This window comes from Trichosporon asahii (assembly GCF_000293215.1).
Source record: "Trichosporon asahii var. asahii CBS 2479 unplaced genomic scaffold scaffold00077, whole genome shotgun sequence".
In the NCBI taxonomy this organism is placed as follows: Eukaryota; Fungi; Basidiomycota; class Tremellomycetes; order Trichosporonales; family Trichosporonaceae; genus Trichosporon; species Trichosporon asahii.
In genome coordinates this window covers 84,531-107,816 of record NW_014040848.1, presented here as the reverse complement: position 1 = coordinate 107,816, position 23,286 = coordinate 84,531, and the positions used below count along the sequence as shown (strand labels likewise).

Here is a 23,286-nt window from a genome sequence, read left to right as displayed (position 1 = left end):
ACTCAACTACCGAAAAACCCAAAAATAAAGTGTCTAATAGACACAGGATCGACAATGAACCATATGCCGCTATCGATAATCCGAGAAAACAACGTCCAGGCCCGTAAATATCAGAAAGCTATGAAAATCGAACAATTCGACGGGACCATCTCAGAGGTTAACCACTTCGTGGACCTCCCTGTCAAAATACAAGGCTGGCAAGGGACGATCCGTTTCGAGCTGGTGCAAGGACTATCTGAGGATATGGTGTTAGGGAACCTCTGGATGGCCCAACACCAAGTGGAGTTCGACTGGAATAAGAAAACAATAAACATTCCGCCACGAGGCGACCTGAGCGTTCGCCTCATCTCGGCGAAGAAGTTCCGAAGGATATTACGAACGGAGGGGACCGGTAACATGGGAGTCCTGACCAGGGAACCGGTAGACCCTCAACGACCGAGAGACAGTTACGTCTTGAAGGCGTTCAAGGCGAGAAGTCCGAAGAATCCGAATGTCGTGGACAATCGGGGACTGTCTACGACACACAACAAAGGCGCTCAACACATACCGCGGGAGTTTCATGAATTCCTCGAGGTATTCGACGAGGAGGCCGCGAATCGACTACCGGAACGAAGGCCCTTCGACCACCAGATCCCGCTCTACGAAGGCGAGATGCCACCGTTCGGAACGATTTACGGACTATCCAAGTTAGAACTCGATGCGCTCAAGGAGAATATAGACGAGAACCTCGCGAAGGGGTTCATACGACCGTCGCAATCCCCTGCGGCGGCCCCGATCCTGTTCGTAAAAAAGAAGGATGGGTCGCTTCGGTTGTGCGTTGACTATCGAGGCCTCAACAAGGTCACGATTAAGAACCGCAATCCCCTGCCTCTGATATTGGAGATGTTGGATCGACTCAGTACGGCGAAGTACTACACGACCATCGATTTGAGGAACGCGTACTATCAAGTGCGCATAGCAGAGGGAGACGAGTGGAAAACGGCCTTCAGGACAAAATACGGCCTCTTCGAGTACTTGGTGATGCCTTTTGGCCTTACCAACGCTCCCTCCACCTTTCAACACCTCATCAATCACGTCTTTCACGATATGCTCGACAAGTTTGTGATCGCCTACCTCGACGACATTCTCATCTTTAGTGATACCAAGGAAGAGCACGAGAAACATGTCAAACAAGTCCTGGCGAGGCTAAAGGAGAACAAACTCTACGCCAAAGCCGAAAAATGCGACTTCTACGCTGAAGAAATCGAGTTTCTAGGCTACCTCGTGTCAAACAAAGGTATACGGATGGACCCCGCCAAGGTTAAGAGTGTGATAGAATGGCCGAGGCCACGAAATATCAAGGAAATACGAGGATTCCTGGGCTTTGCCAACTTCTATCGTCACTTCATTAAAAACTACTCGAAGCTGGTGGGTCCTCTCACGGACCTCACGAAGACAACGAGGAAGTACGAATGGAGCGACCGGGCGGAAGCCGCCTTCATCGCTATAAAGGACGCTTTCGCGGAGGGAGACATCATCCACCACTTCGACCCGAGGGCACCCATAACCATCGAAACGGACGCCTCCGACTTTGCTATCGGGGCCATCCTGTCTCAACTATTCGATGGCAAGCTGAAGCCTATTGCGTTCTTCTCGAGGAAGCTAAATCCCGCCGAGATGAACTACGAAATACATGATAAAGAGCTATTGGCGATCGTCAGTGCCCTAAAAGCCTGGCGAAGGTACGTGGAGGGGACGGAAGAACCGGTGCGAATCATTACCGATCATCAACCTCTCACGTACTTCCAAACGAAGCGGATGCTGTCAAGAAGACAAGCACGTTGGAACGAAATCCTGTCGGAAGTCAATTACAAGATCGAATACAGGTCGGGCAAGAAATCAACCAAGCCCGATGCCCTGTCTAGGCGCCCCGACTATGAACCGACAGAGGAGGACAAACAACACAACTTCAGGCGTGTACTAGCAGCCCGCACGAGGTCCCATGGGACGAAACCTTCGCTCGACCCAGGTCGTCCCCTCGACCCAGGTCGTCCCCTCGACCCAGGTCGTCCCCTCGACCCAGGTCGTCCCCTCGACCCAGGTCGTCCCCTCGACCCAGGTCGTCCCCTCGACCCAGGTCGTCCCCTCGACCCAGGTCGTCCCCTCGACCCAGGTCGTCCCCTCGACCCAGGTCGTCCCCTCGACCCAGGTCGTCCCCTCGACCCAGGTCGTCCCCTCGACCCAGGTCGTCCCCTCGACCCAGGTCGTCCCCTCGACCCAGGTCGTCCCCTCGACCCAGGTCGTCCCCTCGACCCAGGTCGTCCCCTCGACCCAGGTCGTCCCCTCGACCCAGGTCGTCCCCTCGACCCAGGTCGTCCCCTCGACCCAGGTCGTCCCCTCGACCCAGGTCGTCCCCTCGACCCAGGTCGTCCCCTCGACCCAGGTCGTCCCCTCGACCCAGGTCGTCCCCTCGACCCAGGTCGTCCCCTCGACCCAGGTCGTCCCCTCGACCCAGGTCGTCCCCTCGACCCAGGTCGTCCCCTCGACCCAGGTCGTCCCCTCGACCCAGGTCGTCCCCTCGACCCAGGTCGTCCCCTCGACCCAGGTCGTCCCCTCGACCCAGGTCGTCCCCTCGACCCAGGTCGTCCCCTCGACCCAGGTCGTCCCCTCGACCCAGGTCGTCCCCTCGACCCAGGTCGTCCCCTCGACCCAGGTCGTCCCCTCGACCCAGGTCGTCCCCTCGACCCAGGTCGTCCCCTCGACCCAGGTCGTCCCCTCGACCCAGGTCGTCCCCTCGACCCAGGTCGTCCCCTCGACCCAGGTCGTCCCCTCGACCCAGGTCGTCCCCTCGACCCAGGTCGTCCCCTCGACCCAGGTCGTCCCCTCGACCCAGGTCGTCCCCTCGACCCAGGTCGTCCCCTCGACCCAGGTCGTCCCCTCGACCCAGGTCGTCCCCTCGACCCAGGTCGTCCCCTCGACCCAGGTCGTCCCCTCGACCCAGGTCGTCCCCTCGACCCAGGTCGTCCCCTCGACCCAGGTCGTCCCCTCGACCCAGGTCGTCCCCTCGACCCAGGTCGTCCCCTCGACCCAGGTCGTCCCCTCGACCCAGGTCGTCCCCTCGACCCAGGTCGTCCCCTCGACCCAGGTCGTCCCCTCGACCCAGGTCGTCCCCTCGACCCAGGTCGTCCCCTCGACCCAGGTCGTCCCCTCGACCCAGGTCGTCCCCTCGACCCAGGTCGTCCCCTCGACCCAGGTCGTCCCCTCGACCCAGGTCGTCCCCTCGACCCAGGTCGTCCCCTCGACCCAGGTCGTCCCCTCGACCCAGGTCGTCCCCTCGACCCAGGTCGTCCCCTCGACCCAGGTCGTCCCCTCGACCCAGGTCGTCCCCTCGACCCAGGTCGTCCCCTCGACCCAGGTCGTCCCCTCGACCCAGGTCGTCCCCTCGACCCAGGTCGTCCCCTCGACCCAGGTCGTCCCCTCGACCCAGGTCGTCCCCTCGACCCAGGTCGTCCCCTCGACCCAGGTCGTCCCCTCGACCCAGGTCGTCCCCTCGACCCAGGTCGTCCCCTCGACCCAGGTCGTCCCCTCGACCCAGGTCGTCCCCTCGACCCAGGTCGTCCCCTCGACCCAGGTCGTCCCCTCGACCCAGGTCGTCCCCTCGACCCAGGTCGTCCCCTCGACCCAGGTCGTCCCCTCGACCCAGGTCGTCCCCTCGACCCAGGTCGTCCCCTCGACCCAGGTCGTCCCCTCGACCCAGGTCGTCCCCTCGACCCAGGTCGTCCCCTCGACCCAGGTCGTCCCCTCGACCCAGGTCGTCCCCTCGACCCAGGTCGTCCCCTCGACCCAGGTCGTCCCCTCGACCCAGGTCGTCCCCTCGACCCAGGTCGTCCCCTCGACCCAGGTCGTCCCCTCGACCCAGGTCGTCCCCTCGACCCAGGTCGTCCCCTCGACCCAGGTCGTCCCCTCGACCCAGGTCGTCCCCTCGACCCAGGTCGTCCCCTCGACCCAGGTCGTCCCCTCGACCCAGGTCGTCCCCTCGACCCAGGTCGTCCCCTCGACCCAGGTCGTCCCCTCGACCCAGGTCGTCCCCTCGACCCAGGTCGTCCCCTCGACCCAGGTCGTCCCCTCGACCCAGGTCGTCCCCTCGACCCAGGTCGTCCCCTCGACCCAGGTCGTCCCCTCGACCCAGGTCGTCCCCTCGACCCAGGTCGTCCCCTCGACCCAGGTCGTCCCCTCGACCCAGGTCGTCCCCTCGACCCAGGTCGTCCCCTCGACCCAGGTCGTCCCCTCGACCCAGGTCGTCCCCTCGACCCAGGTCGTCCCCTCGACCCAGGTCGTCCCCTCGACCCAGGTCGTCCCCTCGACCCAGGTCGTCCCCTCGACCCAGGTCGTCCCCTCGACCCAGGTCGTCCCCTCGACCCAGGTCGTCCCCTCGACCCAGGTCGTCCCCTCGACCCAGGTCGTCCCCTCGACCCAGGTCGTCCCCTCGACCCAGGTCGTCCCCTCGACCCAGGTCGTCCCCTCGACCCAGGTCGTCCCCTCGACCCAGGTCGTCCCCTCGACCCAGGTCGTCCCCTCGACCCAGGTCGTCCCCTCGACCCAGGTCGTCCCCTCGACCCAGGTCGTCCCCTCGACCCAGGTCGTCCCCTCGACCCAGGTCGTCCCCTCGACCCAGGTCGTCCCCTCGACCCAGGTCGTCCCCTCGACCCAGGTCGTCCCCTCGACCCAGGTCGTCCCCTCGACCCAGGTCGTCCCCTCGACCCAGGTCGTCCCCTCGACCCAGGTCGTCCCCTCGACCCAGGTCGTCCCCTCGACCCAGGTCGTCCCCTCGACCCAGGTCGTCCCCTCGACCCAGGTCGTCCCCTCGACCCAGGTCGTCCCCTCGACCCAGGTCGTCCCCTCGACCCAGGTCGTCCCCTCGACCCAGGTCGTCCCCTCGACCCAGGTCGTCCCCTCGACCCAGGTCGTCCCCTCGACCCAGGTCGTCCCCTCGACCCAGGTCGTCCCCTCGACCCAGGTCGTCCCCTCGACCCAGGTCGTCCCCTCGACCCAGGTCGTCCCCTCGACCCAGGTCGTCCCCTCGACCCAGGTCGTCCCCTCGACCCAGGTCGTCCCCTCGACCCAGGTCGTCCCCTCGACCCAGGTCGTCCCCTCGACCCAGGTCGTCCCCTCGACCCAGGTTGTGCCCTCAACACAGGTCGTCCCCTCGACCCAGGTCGTCCCCTCGACCCAGGTCGTCCCCTCGACCCAGGTCGTCCCCTCGACCCAGGTCGTCCCCTCGACCCAGGTCGTCCCCTCGACCCAAGTCGTGCCCTTGACCCTGGGAATCTCAGTGGGAATTTCAGTGGTGATTCCCACTGGGCTGATTCCATCCCTCAGTTGCAGCTGGGCTTGCATGCAACACACTGGTTCTATTTGAGCCATTCTCTGACCATGAATCCATTTGTTTCAGCTGGGTAGGTTTACCAGGACTCTCAGTGGGAATAAGACGACTTGCTCACCATAACAAGACCAACACGTCATAGCATGACCTGGTCGCTATAGCATGACCTGGTCGCCATATCACGACCTGGTCGCCATAGCACGACCTGGTCGCCATAGCATGACCTGGTCGCCATAGCACGACCTGGTCGCCATAGCACGACTAGGTCGCCATACGACGACCAGGTCTCCATAACACCACTTGCTTACCATAAGATGACCTGGTCGCCATAAGACCACCTGGTCACCATAGCACGACCTGGTCGCCATAGCACAGGTGTATGTGTCCGCTAGCGTGCATGGCAACGTGTATGATAGTGATAACGATAGCGGCAACACTGGTTGAGGAATGTGTGCCTGGTGGAGTTGTGGAATGTGGATGTAGACGTTGACAGTAGCGCTAGCATTGGCACGCACACTGGTGTTCACATAGGCATGGGTGCAGATGTAGCCGTTTGCATGGGTGGATACAGATGGAGTTGGTCAGCTGCCGGTATGGTGCATGATGCTTGCTGCCAGAGCCAGAGCACAGCTACACCTCCTTTGCAACTGTGCAAAGCTCAATTGATATATGGAGAAGATATCCTGTTAACAGCATCACCTACGTGGTTACAGCACTGAGGCAGTGATGGCTTGAAAATGTTGACCTGGAGTGATGATCGACTGTAGCTGACTGGGGTGGGTAGCCCATCGCTAGTCCACCACAGGCAGCCCTGGCCCAGCTCACCTCAAGCTGATGTCTTGACGCTTGCTGCCTTGTCTGAGCACGCCCCATCTTATCTTATCTACTGCCACCACCTGTATCGCTTGCCTGCACCCTCACGTGTTAGGACGATCCAACCTAGCACCACTTGCCTCGGGTCCGCCTTCGACGATCCACTCGCTTTGGGCAACCAGGATGGTAGAGGAATTTGAGGGCTCGGTAGGGACTTGGACTGCTTGGTAGGAATCACATCTCCTCCGGAGCCCGTCACTTCGTACAAAAATACAGTGGACCGACTGATTACCTGTCGGGTGGCGTAGCGTCGGAACTTGCGGGTGTGTCTTGCCACGATTGGCGGGCAGGCCACTGTGAGCTTCACCGTGCTGTCCGGTATGCGAAGAGTGGAGCGTGGAGACGGAGGGAGATGAGATAAACGCAAGCGGTAGACGGTTAACCCCCGCTTTCCCCTGTACGCTTGCGCCCAAGCACAGGATTAGGAGGCGGGCACGCGGTCCCTTTGGCCAATGCCTCTGGGCAACGGCAGCATTGCTGCTTTACAGCGGGTTGGGCGCCGAAGGGGACGTGGGAGAGGTCTGTCACGCATCTGGATGCCAGAGCAACACGGGAGACGTGCCGAATATTCTCAAGCGGCGGCCAGGCCTTGGGCTGCTGTTCATTGCAGGAGCCTCTAGCCTCCGAGGGCCTCAGAATGCTCCGCACGAGCACGCGCGCTGGGCGAGCTGTGCGATGAGTCAGTCCGCGATGTGCTATTTCTGTACTTCTGCGCTCTGAGCGCTCGCTCGAGGACAGGTGGGGCTGCGCTCGTGCATCTACTTTCGGCTGACACAACGAGAGACGCAGATACCTGTGCCATGCTATCACCCGTACATGCCGCCATGCGAGTTCCCCAGTCAATCGAGGCTTGCTACTGATGAGACAATCTTGTCAATCGAACTGATAAGGCATAGGTAATGCTGATACTACGTGATAACGCTGCGGATGTGTGTGGCAAGGGTTAATCGGCGTGGCGTCTCGCGGCTACTCGCGAGCGGGGCGCCTCGTGCCGGAGCTGAAGCGATCGCGGACTGGGCTCCGAAATCAAGAGCTCCAAAATCAAGAATCTCCATGATGCGCATGTGCTCGTGCAGCCATTCAATGAGAGCTACGTACTGCCCTCCATCCACGAAGCGGAGTGTGATAGTTGGGCAGCGATCTCTCTCCTTCCAGCTGCAGGCTCCCTGGCGAGGTCAGAGTTTCGATGATTGCGAAACTCTCACTTTAGCACGAGAATCGCCGCAACCCGAAAGTGCCCTCGCTACGCACAACCGGCATTGTCATTCACGGGGAGGCCGATGCGACGTGCTCTGACCGCCGTCACACGACAGGCGGGCACGGTCCGCCGAGGTATCGTAAGCAGGCCGTAAATCGGAGGATAGCGAGTCAGTCTGACATGCGCCAGTCCCTGTCGGCAACCTCCGTCGAGGATCGCCGCTGCTCCGTTCAGTCTCCGAGGTGACCGGGGCAGCGGACTTCTTGGACTTCTAGAAACAGAACCTTTTCATTCTGTGCACATTGAGCCTCATTCGGCATTCATGAGATACACAGGTTTTGAGTAGGTGTACGCAGCCCGATAGGCAGCAGTAGAGTTTAGATGCTCGTCGTCGCACTTCATGCCACTGCTCGATCGAAATGCTGGCCGATTGCAGGAATATAGTGTTGATTAGAAAAGGGCCGAAATTTGGGACAGAGTGGTTACGTCAGACCACGCGATGGGAATACAGGGCACGGGACCCTCGACTGCACCCTGTTTTCGGGGTTGTCGGACTCGTCCTTACCCTCGTTACCCTCTGGTCCCTGTGTCTGCTCGATCGCAGGGCTCGCTCTCAAGGGGCCAGTCATTATCAGTCCTTCACTCTCCCTGTGCTCGGTGCGCATTGAAGACATCGGAGGCAAGCAAGCAGCAAATGAATACCTGATTCCAGCTCGGTGCCAGCTTCATTCGCATCAAAATCTTCAGCTAGTGCTAATTGAGGGAGATCGGAGAATGGAGTGGGTCGGTCATCTGTCGACTGCATACAGAGTAGTCGGTAGTTGATCAGCTGCCGCATGGTTACGGCTGAATGGAGACGGAGGAGGCGCGCGCCAAGCCTTTGCGCAGAGCAAGACCAGCAGTCGGTCGATGGGTGGATGTCACGGGTCCGGTGAGATCTCGAGTGGAGGGCGGCGGATGGCGCTCTGCTCCACGATCCCACGACTGTTGTTGTGGAGCATGAGAGATTGGGATTGCGGAGCATACATACATGCAGCGGCAGCGGAAAGCAGACAGCACTGCACGTCCGCAAGGGGCAGGGCTAAGGAACGAGGCTAATGAGTGAATTGGGGGGATGGTCGCCAGTGGATTAGGACTGTGTTAAAGATACAAGGGAGGCTGAATTCTGAATCCGGGCGGAAGGACGCCTCCTTGTCTTGGGTCTCTCTCTGCTTGTACGCAGTGGTGTGTGTCTCTGCCGCGGCTGCCATTCCCTTCACTCACAACACCCTCCCATACACCTCGACGCAATCTCTTGGCTTTGAAGTCTCTACTCCTCTTTTTTCTTTGCCTTCCTCCAACTCTTGTTCCTCATCTCCTCCTCGACCATCAGGCGACACAGAGTCCCATCGATACCGACCGACCCTCCTTTGCGACCGCCCGCCCCACCCAGACTCCCCCCATCCACCACCCGTGCCCCTCCTTCCTCGACATTTAAACTCTGCAACGTCCCCTCATCTCGGCTATTCCTTCCCTCTCATCGATCGCCACTCGACACACACACACAAACCTAGCACCACTCACCTCCACCCGCAACATACTCTGCTCGCCGCCCCCGTCTCTGCTCACAACGAGCTGGCCTCCGGGCCATGTTCAACCTCACAGATGACCGCATCGAGGTGAGTCCGCGCGCGATCACCGCTTCAGCTCGCCATCCCTTTCAAGGACCTGTCCGTCCGCGCCTTTGACCCGCAGTCATGTTGGAGAACTTCACACACGCCCACATTCATCTAGCCCTGATCGGCTGTTGCTTGCTGTTCGAGTTCTTGTCACACACATCGAAACCCCGCCCAGTAAGACTAACATGCAGCTCAATGTTCACATCTCGGCCATTGCGGCCGGGATCTCGATCGGGTTCGTCCTCGTGGTCCTCCTGGTGTCGCTCTGGGTGTGGAGCGTGCCCCAGGCGCGTGGCTACCTGCAGCGCCTCTCGTTCCGGCTGTTACTCTACAGCATGGTCTGGGAGACGGTCTACGACGTGTCGTACATTTGCGTGAGTGCTGGCCTTGCAACTTTTTTCACATGCCACCGCCCGCCGGTTCGCTCGCTGGCGAAGCACACGCCCATAGCTCGCGATCTCAGGCTTGATTGCGGTTCAGGAATCCTGCGATCGATGGCGCGGGGGTCGGCGTGTCGCACTCGGGGGCCCAGGCCACGAGTCCCGATGCCGGGGCGTAGGGCGAAGCAGCGCCATTGGCGGCTGCGGCATGCACAATCGGCAGGAAGCAACAACAGCTGACGCCCAGGTCGTGCTTGCAGGAGGAGTGAGCTTGCCCGGCTGTTCGGTGGGAGTGTACTTCATGATCGCGACGCTTGGAACGTGAGTGTGCAGTAACAGCATCGAAATGGCTGACATCAGCGTCAACTTCATCTGGACATGTATCGCGATCAACCTCATGCTCACTGTCGTGTTTCAGATCAACCCGATCATCCTCAGTGCGTGCGATTGTGTCACTCGCCCCAAAGCCTCAGCTGACAAGATCCACAGAGCTCGAGCGATGGTACATCGGCTTGTCGACGGCGATCGGTTTCTTCATTCCCATCATCCCCGCGGCACTTGGCCACTTTGGTTGGGACCCGCTGATTGATGTCTGGTAAGCTCTCCGCCGTCGGAACCAAGCTGACTTTCAGTTGGATGACGGCTAAGAACTCGCAGGAGCGCGTCGACAGGCTGGTCTTGGACATTTACCTGTGGCAGCTGCTGTCGTGTGTTGTGGCGACAGTTTGTGTCGGAGCGGTAAGCTTGCATGGACTTCTTCCTTAGCTGACCCCAGACTCTCACCAAGCTTTTCCTGCAGGGACGCGCGACTTCTCGAGCGATGTTCGGCGGTGACAGTATCAACCACCTGAGCCTTTCAGACCCGCATTCGGAAGAGGAGACCAAGACGACTCGGCACCATTTCTCGTTAGTGCGGTTGATCAGCAAGCGTCGGCGTTCAGACCACGAGCGGGCGTTTGGACATCTGGAAGACCGGTTCATCCGTATCGCTTTACGCGTGTCGCTGTACCCGCTGGCGATGATCGTCGTCAACACGTTGATTGCTGCTGGCGACCTCTTCATCACCGTTAACGGCGTGACGACCACGCCAGGCTACGCGCTGTACTGCGTGTACTACTGGTTCTACGGCGGACGAGGAATGGTCTTCTGTTGTCTCGCGCTGTTCGTCGACCCGTGTCTCTCGAAGGGCGTGTACGCTGCGTGGCAGGCGAAGTTTCCGACCAAGCACGAGAGCCACACGCCAGAGGCGAAGGAACCTTGGGGATCTGAGTGCGCCGCCCCGGGTCCCGTCAACACACTCGACAATGCGCCTGTCGCGACCGTCCTCGATAGCTTCGGGGGCGATGGCGTCGCAGCCCCTCAAAACAGTTTACAGCGGCAAGAGTCTGGCGGTAGCATGGACATGCTGCAGGCCCTCTTCGCGTCTGAGCCGCCTCACGTCATCGAGGAGCAGCGCCGCGCCGAAGCCAAGGCGGTCCGAGACGCCGCTCGTGCCGCCCGTCGGCAGTCCCGCCGTTCCTCCGTCGTCACCTTCTGGCGCCGCGGCAGCCGCGACGTCGAGATACCCCCAATCACACCTTCTCAACCCGCCCCGCCATCGCTCCCCAAGTCGTCTCCGCCCACAGAATCGCCAGGCGAGATGGAGTTCGCAGGCGTCGACGCCGCCTTCCTTCCCGCCGAGTTCGCCGACCTCACCGACGTCGTGGCCCCCGAGGCCCTGGCTGCCGCCGCCGAGGAGGAGCGCGAACGGCGGGAACAGGAGGAGCGTGAGGCGGCCGAACGTGCCGCCCCGCCGAACGCGCAAAGGAGCTCGACAGGATCAGTGAGCACAGCGGCGCTTCAACGCCCAACCTTGTCACAACATTAGCATACATGGCGCGCGGGAGGCGGGCGTCTCGCGTCTCGGCGCCGGCCGAGTCCATCGAGGGTTCCGGGGCCAGAAGCCCGAACCAGGGCCACGGGTCTCCGGCGTTTGCGTCGTATCGTTCGTCAGCGGCGCAAGAATGGGCATCGGGATACGGCGCCAGCCGGCAATCACGGACTAGCGCCGAGGGACCGAGAACGCCAGCCGACGGGCGAAGTAGACGGCAGCGGGCGCTCGAGATTGCGGAGAAGCTGTACGAGGAGATGGAGCAGCAGCTGTAGCCGCGCGAGGATGCGAAAGCGTCCGAGCGCAACGGCTCAGTTTGTTCTGGTCGAACTCGAGCGCCTCGGTCGTGGCGAGGGATGTACGGGACACACGGGTAAGAGGTTCAGTTGTATCGATAGTCTCTTTGGTCTTTCCAGATTTGTGCTTTTGGGTCATTTATGCATACTCTCTATCTTTTGAGCGTTGAGTCGGAGGGTGGGGGCGGCGCTGTGTTGTAGTCAATCGATGTCAGTAGGGGTTCGCGCCTGGAGAAGACAGGCAAGGTTGCATGGATACATTGGTTACAAATCGACACTAAGCATTGGCACTCTATCTATTCTTCCTTCTCCTCTACCGACGCTCCATAGCCCTCAGCTCGATACGCTTGAGCAGCTGCTTCAGACTCTTCCCGTTCTTCTGACAGTTGGCCTCGAGCCACTCCTCGAGCGCCTCTCGGAGTTCCCTCAGCTTGCCAAGGATGGGGCCGCGCTCTCCCTCTCCCTCTGCCCCAGCGCCATCGTAGGGGTTCAGGAGAGTGTCGAACACCCGCGTCCAGAGCTGCACCTGCCAGTACCGCTTGAACGCCTGGTCGACGCGCACGCGGCCCCGCTCGTCCGTCTCGGTCGCGATAAACTTGCCAAAGAGGAGACAGTAGCACACGCCCGCGAGGCCAAAGTAGTCCGTGTCGTAGGACCAGGCCCTGCCCTGGCGCATGGCGGGACAGTCGCGCTCGTCCGTCTTCCAATCGGCCGTGAAGCGCTGCTCCTTGCCTGCGTCATAGAGTGTGAGGTCCTGCGCACGGCCGAAGTCGATGAGGCGCACGCCCTTGTGCTTCCACCCTCCCCTTCCGTCACGAGAGTATTGCGTGGACCAGCTGCTTGCGCCGCCATCGGAGGCAGGGATGGCGTCCAGACGCACCATGCAGTTGTCGATCTTGAGGTCGCCGTGGATCATGGACTGCGAGTGCAGGCCCTCCACGAGGCGGAGGAGCTCGGCTGTGAAGAAGAGCGCGACGATTTCGTCGGGAACGGAAGGGCCGTTGGGGATCGCGCTGATGCCCCACACGGTGGCCTTGTTCACCACATCGAGGAGCGTGCCCTGCGCACTGAAGTCGAGAAGGAGGTAGGACTCATCAGAGTACGCATGCAGTCCGCGGGGACGGATGATGCTGGGGATAAGCTCGGCGGCAAGACGCGAGTGCACGCGCTGCAGCATCGCCGCCTCCCAGAGCGAACCCGGGGCCTCAACCTTGATGGCAACGAGCGTGCTCGTCTCATCAACCTCGTCGTCGCTCTCGTCCTCGTCCCGGTCAAGCATCGCCGCGCGGGCCGCAACGTCGACGGCAGCGAACACGGCGCCGAAACCGCCCTCCCCCAGTTTCTCGCGCATCTCGTACTCCTTTCCGAGTGAGAGGTGGTATGCGTCATCCTGCGGCGCAAGCGAGGTGCGCGACATGGCTGCGGGCCTTAGCCGCGGCCTGGAGCTTGGCTAACCGGCTCGACTTGGAGGTGCGGTTGTCCGCAGCGGGGACGAAGGGCGGGTCCATGCGCGACAGCAGCGTGGCGACCACAGCCTCATCGGTTGGGCAGCACGGGTTGGGGATTTGCGAGAGGATTTCAGAACTGGAAGCCGCAGAGGGCTCGTCAACAGCGTACGAGCCCGTCTCGTCGTGCACCTGGCCTAACGTCGTGTTGGCTGCGGTGGGGTGGATCGTGTACCCGTCGGGAATCTGGAAGGCGCCAGTGTCGACCGAACCGGAGCAGTTACCAACCGAGTCGTGCGATGAGTGACCGGACTCGCGGCGGACGGAGCGAGATGGCGGTTCATCAGCCTCGGTCACGGCAGTCAGGTGCGGTGACCGCAAACGCTCCTCTTCCTCCCCCTCGGCCTCGGAAAGCACCTCTGAGCGCATGGTCTGGTTTAAGAAGATCGTGTTCTCCGTGCGCTCCGTCACGGGCGTCATGATGCTCTTGTACGCAAAGTTCTTCATGGGCCGGCCATACCCCGGTTCCTCGTCGGTGTAGTAGTCCTCGTACTCCTCGTACGGCCCCTGGTTCTCGGGTTCAACAGGTGCAGGTTCAGGAGAGGGATCGAAGGGGTTGCGGCGGATCGGGGCGTTCTCATCAAAGACCTTCTCGCTCTGTTGGGCGACGGGAGAAGCCTTGCGGCTGGGCACAGCGTGCTCATCGGAGGCGGGACCGACACTCTGAGCCGGAGGGGAGGCACGGCGGCTGGGACCGGCGTTGTCATCGGAGACAGGGCCGCTGCTCTGGGCCAGCGGCGACGCGTGGCGGCTGGGGACGGCATTCTTGTCAAGTACGTTGACGTTCTGCGAGAGGGGTGACGCCTTGCGGCTCGGCCCAGCATTCTCATCAAACACATTGACGCTCTGCGAGAGGGGGGATGACTTGCGGCTAGGGGGGGCCACCTCGTTGAAAACGTTCACGCTCTGCGAGAGAGGGGATGATTTGCGGCGGGGTGCAGCGTTCTCGTCGAAGACGTTGGTCTGAGCGACAGGCGATGCCTTGCGACTCGGGACGTCGTTCTCGTCCTGAGCAGTATTCTCGTCCTCCTCTTGGATCGGCGATGCGACCTTGACAGGAGCCGGGGTCGCAGCAAAGATGTTGGCCGAGGGCGTCGCGGGCTCCTCGAGGAGACCAAAGGCGCGCGGCTTGCTCGCGCTAGGAGCAAGCGGAGTGCGTCCGCTGAGCGGCTTGGGTTTGGGTGTCGAGTCTGCAAAGACGTTAACTTTGCGTGCTGACGGGTCGTTCTCGTCGGCGAACACCTGAGGTCGCGGTGCGGGGGTCGCGTTCTCGTCGGCGAACACGGCCATGCGTGACGGGGCCGGGGTGGCGCTTTCGTCGGCAAAGACGTTCATCTGCGGCGATTGGCGGCGCGCGTTAGCACCCTGCGCAGGCGTCGGTGTGGGAGGAATCATGCCGCCGGGCGTCATCATGCTCAACATTTGGCGCTCGGGTTGGCGCGGCGGCAGAGGTGTCGGTAGAGGGGCGACGTCGTCGGCCTCCTCGTCGTCGTCATCATCGCTGTCCGTGTCAAAGTCGGGGTCACGGACCTTGCCGCCGTGGAGCGTCTGGTTGAAGAGGTTCATGACTTCCGCGTTGGCGAGCTTGGTGTTGATCGTAGGCGAAGGCGGTCCCGCTTTCTTGGGTTCCTCCTTCACAGGTGTTGTTGCACCAGGCTTGTGCCATCCCTTCTCCCAGTCTTTCAGAGGCTTCCACTCCTTTCCGAAGAGACCGAGCTTCTTGGCGCGCACCTCCTGGAAGCTCCACTCTTCGCCACCCTTAAACGTAGCGTCCCAGTCGAACATGACTCGCTCCATCTTGCCCTTGGCTGTCGGGCGCTCCGGGCCACCAGTGGGGCAAACCCATGGCTCCATGACGTGTGCCGGCTCACGCTTCTTCTTGTGCGTCGGTTTGCGCGCGGACGGTGGAGGAGGGGGCAGAGTAGGAACGGACTTGGAGACATTGCTGATGTCATAGTTCTTGAGGGGGTCGTCGCGGAGCTGCTCGGCCTCAGACAACGGAGCCTTGGCCCGGATAACGAGACCGGCCTGAGCGTCGTCGGCGTGTCGTACGGCACCGTTGTCGGACGTGTCCTTGAAAACCTCTAGCTTCGGAGTACGAGGCGCCACCCTATGGCGGGCTGCGCTCTGAGGGAGAGTCTCGCCTTTCCATGGTGTCGCCTCCATGTGGTTCTCCTTTCGGCGGCCGTCACGGGTGCCAAAATCCTCCCACTGAGAGGCTTCAGGGTCGGCAGCTGCTCCAGACGCGTCGGAGAAGATCTCGAGCTTTGACCCGTTTGTGCCGCGAGAGATGCGCTGCGAAGAGGGTTGCACAGGTGTTGCACCGGAGACGGAGGCAAGGCCACCGCCACCTCCGACCTGGCCGAGTACACTGCGAGACGAGCTTGGTCGAGGCGGAGGCAGAGGATCGTCGTCCGGAATGACTCCTGACGGTGGCGCCATGATGCGAGTGAGGAATGCTTGATGCCGTCCCTTCAAGCGCTCTAGCGGTGCGGCTTTGCGAGCGATACCGAGCCGGTAGACGTCGTCTGCCTTCTTCTTCCTGCTGGTCAGCTTAAACGCCGGGCTGGGAGCTTACCTTCCGAGGCCTTCGGCGGCCATCGCCCATTCCTCATAGAATGCCGCGTGCCGTGTGCCAATGTCCCGCGATTCGAGAAACGCCCAAATTTCCTCCCGTCGCTCAACATGGCGAGCGTACATCACCCAGAGCTTCAGGTATCGGGCGTCCTGGGAGTACCGGACGTCATCGATGAAGCGGCGGGTCGTTGATTCCAGTAGCGGCAAAACATGCGATGGTGATGAAGGGTAGTGCTGGACAGTGAATGAGACGTAGCTGATGTCAGCTGAGAATACGTCAGAGCTAGCTCACCGATTGTACAGGTCGAGCACGTCCTGGACGCCGTCAACCATGTCCTCTCCCTCCCGCTCTCGCCTCTCAGCCTCCTCAATGTCCTTCATAAACTGCTCTGTTCCCTCCGCGACGGCGCGCGACGCCTCCTCCTCTCGGCTCTTGTCGAAAAGGACCCCGAGCGTAGCAGCCGATCGTCCAGTGGCCAATGGTCGGATGTTCTCTTTCTGCGACTCGATGAGAGTAAAGTCGGTCACAGGTGCAGGCTGTTCCGGAGACGCCCTACTCGGCGTCGCGGCTGGGACGGCCGACATGGTGTGGTTGTGCTGTACGGGTAAGTTGATGTTGTTGACGGCTTGAAAGACAAATCAGTCGCCTCCATCCGATGTTTACGTCTGGCACGGGGCTGAGCGGAAGCAGATCAGAAGTTGATGGTGCAGCCAGGCCACGTGGGAACCCTCCACGTTCAGGTTGATAAGACTTTTGCGACCCTATCAGCATCCTCAGCCACTCAAACCCTCCTCTCCGAGCAGATCAACTCGCAAACAATGTGCATGATGCAGTCTCAGTTGTCGTAGGAAGAGTGTTGGAGGCTCGATCGTACATGCATGCTATTTGTGTTGCAGTGTGTACAGAGAAGGCTCGTGCATCAAGGTGATCGAAGAATGACGTGGCACGGCGAAATTTGACACCGACAAAAGTTGCTGAAGTGGTCGCTCATTTCCGATGCGATCACGCCGCAGGACCTTCCTTCAGACATTCACTCCAACGTTATCTAACCATATCTCGACGTTCGATACCCAACTCTGAAGCGCCAGCTTCTGGCAGAACGCCATGACAACAATAGAACCACCATTGTCGACTCGGCCGATGCGTGCGTGCCGACTGCAGTCGGCAGCGCGGATGGCTGGTCTCCCGACCCCACCAGAAACACCTCCACTTGCGCGCCGACCGCAACCTCTGCGTGCTCGATCGACCCCGGTACGACATAGCGCTCCCCTTCCTCAGGATGGTCTATCCTCTGTGTCTATGCCCGTCACTCGGGCTCCGTCGCCCGGTCTCCAGCCCATCGTTGAGATCACGCGATCAAGTGAGACGACAAGCCCGTCTGTAAACAATATCGAGGCGCGGACACCCCTTCCTCGGCGCCGATCTGCTCTCGGCCTCGACCTGAACGATTCCAACGAGGCCACTCCGCTCCCGATCTCCGTCCAGCTTCCGACCCCCGATGACTTCCTCAACCTTCCACCTGCACAGGCGTCAAGACCGGTCAACACCGCTTCTCCGAAGCGGGTGACGATCGACGGCAAGCCGCGATGCCGTGTCGAGCGCCGATTCCCGTGCGACTTCCCCGGCTGCACCAAGGCGTACTTCAAGCAAAGTCGCCTGAACGAACACAAGCAGACGCACACCGGCGAGCGTTCTCACAAGTGCGAGGAGGAAGGCTGCGGCAAGACGTACTACCGCCGCAGCCATCTCGTCGCACACATGCGCACACACAAGAAGCCGGAAGAGAAGCCCTTCGTGTGCCCCCGACAAGGCTGCGGGAAGCATTTCTGGACGGCGTCGCACTGTAAACGCCATGAGGAGAGCCACGACCGGGCCGAGGAGCATGCGTGCGAGCACTGCGAGGCCGTGTTCGCCAAGGCGAACCAGCTCCGCGATCACGTCGCTGATGCCCACATGCCGGCCGGCACCAAGCCCTGGTTGTGCAAGCACGAGGGCTGTGGAAAGAGTTTCGCCATGAAGCAGCAGCTAAAGACTCACACTAAAACGCATGATCGTGAGTTGCTTCACCTTGCGCCTAATAACTAACCTACAGCTACGCGCTATATGTGCGGCCACGCCGACCACGAGACGGCAGTCCTGTTCGCAACCTGGACCGAACTGCAAGCGCACACACGCGAGGCTCATCCTGCCGTGTGCCCGTATGACGAGTGCCACGGGCGGACGTTCAAGACTCCTGCCCGTCTCCGAGACCACCTCAAAGTGCACGCCGAGCGGGAGGAAGACCTGGCCGCTGTGGGATCGGACGAGGAGATTGCACCGGTCTTGCAGAAGAAGCGGCCGTCTCGCCGGAAACGCCGTCGCTCGGACGTCGACGATGCCGGCGACCAACCCCTGTCGCCCGAGGCTCCGAAGAAACTGGCGCGCATCGAGGGCGGCTCGGCGGGCAAGATCTATGCCTGCGGCACTCCCGGTTGCGGCAAGACTTACAAGACGCAGTATGCCCGAGACGAGCACGCCCAGGCCGCCCATGCGAAGGGCAAGCACCGATGCGATGTGTGCGGGCGCACGTACAGGCGTCCAGCGAGTCTGAAGCGACACCAGGCTGATGGGTGGTGTGACCCGAATCGCGAGAGCGAGGCCGAGTGCACCGAGGACGAGAGTCACGGGGACATTGCGGCCGAGCTGCTCGGCATCGCTACTGCGCCGGGTGGACAGCAGTACCGTCCCTGGGTCTGCCCATATCTCACGCATGTTGAACTTCATGGCCTGGGGGAGAAGGAGATGGAGAGGGACGAGAACATGGAGGAGGAGGAGGAGGAAGGGGAAGAAGCATGCTCTGAGCGATTCTTCCGAGTGTACGATGTGCGCCGGCACTTGGGGGCTGTGCACGGTGTTGTAATCGGGGATGAGGAGACGCGCAAGCTCCTGCTCGCAGATGGGCAGCGGGGAGAGTAGTCAAATTGCATACTATGTGTGTATAGATCTGTAGAAGATTGTAGTGGTTGTTGTACAAAGTTGTTGTGAGGGATGTATGAAGAATGATAAGTAGTGAGGATGAAAAAGCCGAGGGTGACTTTTTCCTGTGCGCCAAGGGATAAGGGAATTTTGAGTGTGTGAGCTAATCAGCGGTGTGTATCTTGTACGTGATCGAAACAGGGCGACAAGGAACGCAAGAACCGCGGCACGGAGCAAAGAGAGGAACACGTCATTGATATGGTGAATGCGTGGAGGGTTGTGACGGGGTACTTACGCGGGGCCGCTTATCAGAAGAGAGCTAGAGAGCTAGAGAGTGAGTGTGTTCTCGGAGGCCGGAGGATGGTGCCGGTGGAAGTGGCCAGGGTGGGGCGAGTAAGTAGTGTCACTGCATCACTGGTTCTCCAGGTACGTGCCTGAGATGGGGTACACGCTACGCACGGTCCACCCCGCCGAAAGTTCAATTGGATACCCGACCATCCAGTCAGTAGTGAGCATCCACGCCGCACCACTTACTGCTGGCACTGGCACTTTCCCTTTCGCACTCTTTCTCGTCCTTCTTGATCATCACCGTCGACTGACTGACTCCAACCCCTCCCGCCAAAAGGCTCAACCCACCATGGCACCCACAGCTGCCGCTCTTCCTCAGAGCACGCAGCCTTCCTCTGCTGGCTCACATCCATCAGAGGCAAATGTCAACCTCCACCCGGCATCTGACGCTACCGCCCAACTCCGCCGTCGCACCACCACCACTCAGAAGCTGCACACGACCGCTCCCAGCTCGGTCGACGAGTACCCCGCAGACGACGAGAGCGAGGACAAGGACAAGGACTCCGATGACAAGGTCGAGGTCAACTGGGGCAAGACCCCCAGCGGAGAAGGTAGGTGTTTCACAACTCATACACAAAGTTCAAACGTGTGCTGACACTTGGCCTTCCTTGGTCGTGTGACCGGTTTGCTCACTCAGTCTTCCGCGTCCCCCAGACTCACTCGTTTGTGCACACCATGACCAAGACATTCACCCGCTCGTCCCTCACCCGCTGGACCGTCTTCTCGCTCGTGTCCCAGCCCATCCTTTTCTTCCTGCTCTCCGGCTACCCGACGCTTCGCTCCGCCTTCTTCCTCATCTACTTTGCCTTCTGGCGCGGTGCCTACGACTTTGGCTTTGCGTGGCTCCTCCGTCAACAGTCTGAGAACCGCTACATTATCCGCACCCTGCGCCAGTGGGGCTGGCTCGACACAAAGTCCGAGTCGGGCGGCGAGGAAGGCCGCGAGTGGGCCCGCTGGTGGAAGCGCGAGCTCGAGATGAAGATGGGCGAGGGTTACAAGTGGGACAATGTCCCGCAAGAGTTCAACTCGTGGCTCATCTTCCGCCAGCTCGTTGACATTGTGCTTCTAAACGACTTTGTGTCCTACTCGCTCTTTGCGTGGGCCAACCTCAACTTCCCCGCGAACCAGGGCGTCCTCATGCACATCTTCCGCTGGGTCTTTGGCTGGTCCCTCATCGTTTTCAACCTCTGGGTCAAGATGGACGCTCACCGCGTCGTCAAGGACTACGCCTGGTACTGGGGCGACGCTTTCTGGCTCATGGTTATGCAGCACGACCTCGTCTTTGATGGTGTCTACGAGATCGCCCCTCACCCGATGTACTCGGTCGGTTATGCCGGTTACTATGGTCTCTCGATTGGTAAGTTACAAAGCGGATGAGAAAGCTGACATTTAGTCGTCGGATCATACGCTGTTCTCTTTGTGTCGCTCGCGGCGCACGCGGCTCAGTTTGCCTTCCTCCTGTGGTTTGAGAACCCGCACATCGAGCGCACGTATGGCGGACCGAAGAAGCCGCTTGCGGCTCGTATCCCGATCGACCTGTCCGTGCCTCCCTCGACGGCTTCGGTCGACGAGCACGCCGTCGAGTCCAACTTTTCCTACGCACACGATGCCTCGACCCCCGGCCAGACCGAGGGCGAGACGGAGACCGAGCCCGAGATCCCCGAGCTTCCCGAGCACGGCGGACTCGGCATTTCCGGTGTCTCTGCCTACGCGGGTGTCGACTCGATTGACCGGTCTCTGGAGCGCGAGCGCGTTCGCCGCTCCCGCGCCCTCAGCACGAGCATCCACGACCTCACCCATCGCTTCTTCCGCAACCCCGTCGTGATCTGCAGCAACCTTGACGTTTTCCGCGCGACCGACTTTGCCCTCGTTGTGCTGATCTCGTACGCCGTCTTCGCCCTCGTCCCCGCCCTGCCTAAGAGCCTCGGCCTTGCCGCGCACTTCGTGCACGCACTCGCCTGGCGCCTGTTCCACAGCTATGGTCTCGGCCTCGTCCTCCGCGCGCAGAGCAAGACCAAGTGGCTCGTCCGACACTACCTGAACAACTATCCGTACCCCTCGGACGATGAGAGCGACACGGACGAAGAGACGGGCGCGGACAAGAACGTGGTCACGCGCGCGACCGAGGAGGCATTCCAGAACTGGCAGGCCGTGTACAACATTTCCGTTGTTATGACGTACATTTCCTTCGCGGGGCTGGCGTGGAAGACCTACCACCTCCCCGCCGACTGGACGATCAGCGGCACGATCCTGCGCCACGTCCTCGGCGCGCTGCTTGTGGCGCTTCACGTGTGGTCCGCGACGAGCATCTACGAGGTGCTCGGTGACTTTGGCTGGTTCTACTCTGACTTCTTCCTCTTCGACAAGGTCCCCTCCAACCTGGCGTACACCGGCATCTACCGCTTCCTGAACAACCCCGAGCGCTCGCTTGGCGGCGCGGCCTTCCTCGGCCTGGCGCTCATGTCCAACTCGGTTCTCGTCTTTGTGCTCGCGGCGTTCTCGCACCTGAGCCACTGGTGGTTCCTCTCGTTTGTTGAGGCGCCGCACATGAAGAGGCTTTACGGCGACCGGCTGCGCAAGGACGGCGGTCTCACTAAGACGGTCAAGACTATGGCAAGGCAGACGCTGCGCTCGTCTCAGGCTGGCGGCGTCAGCAACGTGAAGCGCTACGTCGACGAGGTGCGCGACTCGATCGAAAAGGTCGAGGCCAAGGTGGCCGAGACGGTCGAGGAGCTTATCGAAAATGGTGAGTTGGCCTCCGACAACCATGCAACTGACAATCAGCTCGGCCCAGGCTCCATGGCCTCGCGAATGACACCAAGAATCTCCTCACCGACGTGCGCGAGCATATGACTATTACGCGTGTGGCCAAGGACATGTCGGCGTACGACACGTCGCGCTACAGCATCACTCTGCCTTCCTCCTCGACCGCCTCTTCTATTCCCCGGTACCACGTCGGCCAGCCGATCCGCGTCTCGTGGACTGCGCCCTCGAACCACTCGCGCAAGGACTGGATCGGCATCTACCGCGTCGGCGCGAGCAAGTCCAAGCTCGTCACGAAGGTTTCTTCCCGCGGCAAGTGGGTCCCGATCTTTGAGGAGGAGTACCGTGGCGAGGAGCAGCGCACTGTCGCCCCGGAAGAGCGCGTCGAGGAAGGCGACGCCGGCATTGCCGTGTTCCGCGGCAAGAGGCTGCCGTGGGCTCCAGGCATGTACGAACTGCGCTACCACCATGATGGAAAGCATAACGTCATGTCCATCATCTCGCCTATTGAGATCTACGGTAAGTCTTGAGGGGCCGGGGAACCGCAGTTCGGCACACGATGGAAGTGAACTGACAATCTCAGTGGACAAGCCCGACCCCGCGCAGATGCACTCCTACCGCGCCGTGCACGACACGGTGATGAACATTGTGTGCTTCGCGCTCGAGGGGCAGGCGTCCCTCGTCCCCCGGTCGGCGCGCAAGCTGGCCAAGTCGACTCGCCGCCAGTTGAGCATCAGCGCTCCCGACGCGCCGGTTCATGTCCGCGAAGGATCGACCGCCTCGCAGGTCTCGACCACCTCGTCGGTCGCGGGTCGCCCGGCCCCTCTCGCCATCAGCGAGCTGGCCAACGAAATCGCGCACGGTTCAGTGTCTTCGGACAGTGTGCCCGGCAGTCCCCCGCCCGAAGCCCTAAGCGAGGGACCGCTGCAAGATCCAGACGACTTTGTGCTAATGGACGAGCACCAGGTCCGGCACATCCAGCAAATGCTCGAGTGGACCTATGGCGTGGAACTGAGCCACGACGTGGTCATAGCCGATGCTAATGTGGGCGCGTTGGCGAAACGTATCTTGGGAGCGCGCAATTTGTTAGACGGGGCGGCCACGCCCGGTCCGACGCCCGCTACCACGGCCGCGCCGACGGGAACAGCCACGCCCGTCACGGCAAGTGACCCTGCGCCGCTGACGCCTGTGACGCCGATCACTTCGGCGCCCTCGGCGTGAGTCGAGCCCCAGCGGCCCAAGTCCGGTCTAAAGACCGGCATAATCTTCCATTCATCTCCATTCAGCTCTAATACTCTCCTTTGTGACACCTATCCGCACACGCTCATTGTCTCGTATCGATTCGAATGTGTATACGGCGGGTCTTGGTGCTTGTAGATGCTGTAGAATGATTGGATGCAAAATAAATGCTCTCCTTGCCGCACACTTGAACGCTGTCAGGTCTTGTTTACAGGGAGAGAGAAAGTCTGGGCCACGGGCGGTCCCTTGCGGCAGTCAGCG

At 61.1% G+C, this 23,286-nt stretch overlaps 6 protein-coding genes across 6 annotated transcripts; 4 read left to right on the top strand and 2 right to left on the bottom strand.

Annotated features, from left to right (window-relative positions):
• Nucleotides 1-54: 54 nt before the first annotated feature.
• A1Q1_06604 (retrotransposon nucleocapsid protein) lies at nucleotides 55-5,599 on the top strand (the record flags this gene model as incomplete). The annotated part of the gene is made up of 4 exons (XM_014320754.1): nucleotides 55-1,956; nucleotides 2,009-5,311; nucleotides 5,359-5,435; nucleotides 5,524-5,599. 4 exons carry the CDS (start codon nucleotides 55-57, stop codon nucleotides 5,597-5,599), a joined length of 5,358 nt encoding a protein of 1,785 aa, XP_014176229.1.
• A 4,218-nt stretch (nucleotides 5,600-9,817) lies between these two features.
• On the top strand, nucleotides 9,818-11,338 carry A1Q1_06603 (uncharacterized protein; the record flags this gene model as incomplete). Its single annotated transcript, XM_014320753.1, has 4 exons — nucleotides 9,818-9,908; nucleotides 9,961-10,066; nucleotides 10,143-10,209; nucleotides 10,271-11,338. 4 exons carry the CDS (start codon nucleotides 9,818-9,820, stop codon nucleotides 11,336-11,338), a joined length of 1,332 nt encoding a protein of 443 aa, XP_014176228.1.
• Nucleotides 11,339-11,950: 612 nt separating this feature from the next.
• On the bottom strand, nucleotides 11,951-12,988 carry A1Q1_06602 (protein kinase; the record flags this gene model as incomplete). The annotated part of the gene is made up of 1 exon (XM_014320752.1): nucleotides 11,951-12,988. One exon carries the CDS (start codon nucleotides 12,986-12,988, stop codon nucleotides 11,951-11,953), a length of 1,038 nt encoding a protein of 345 aa, XP_014176227.1.
• A 34-nt stretch (nucleotides 12,989-13,022) lies between these two features.
• Nucleotides 13,023-16,304, bottom strand: A1Q1_06601 (protein kinase; the record flags this gene model as incomplete). Its single annotated transcript, XM_014320751.1, has 2 exons — nucleotides 13,023-15,684; nucleotides 16,012-16,304. 2 exons carry the CDS (start codon nucleotides 16,302-16,304, stop codon nucleotides 13,023-13,025), a joined length of 2,955 nt encoding a protein of 984 aa, XP_014176226.1.
• Nucleotides 16,305-16,824: 520 nt separating this feature from the next.
• On the top strand, nucleotides 16,825-18,675 carry A1Q1_06600 (transcription factor iiia; the record flags this gene model as incomplete). The annotated part of the gene is made up of 2 exons (XM_014320750.1): nucleotides 16,825-17,773; nucleotides 17,813-18,675. 2 exons carry the CDS (start codon nucleotides 16,825-16,827, stop codon nucleotides 18,673-18,675), a joined length of 1,812 nt encoding a protein of 603 aa, XP_014176225.1.
• Nucleotides 18,676-19,312: 637 nt separating this feature from the next.
• Nucleotides 19,313-23,007, top strand: A1Q1_06599 (uncharacterized protein; the record flags this gene model as incomplete). The annotated part of the gene is made up of 5 exons (XM_014320749.1): nucleotides 19,313-19,574; nucleotides 19,661-20,359; nucleotides 20,417-21,769; nucleotides 21,808-22,305; nucleotides 22,370-23,007. The coding sequence occupies 5 exons, from the start codon at nucleotides 19,313-19,315 to the stop codon at nucleotides 23,005-23,007; spliced, it is 3,450 nt and encodes a 1,149-aa protein (XP_014176224.1).
• Nucleotides 23,008-23,286: the final 279 nt, after the last annotated feature.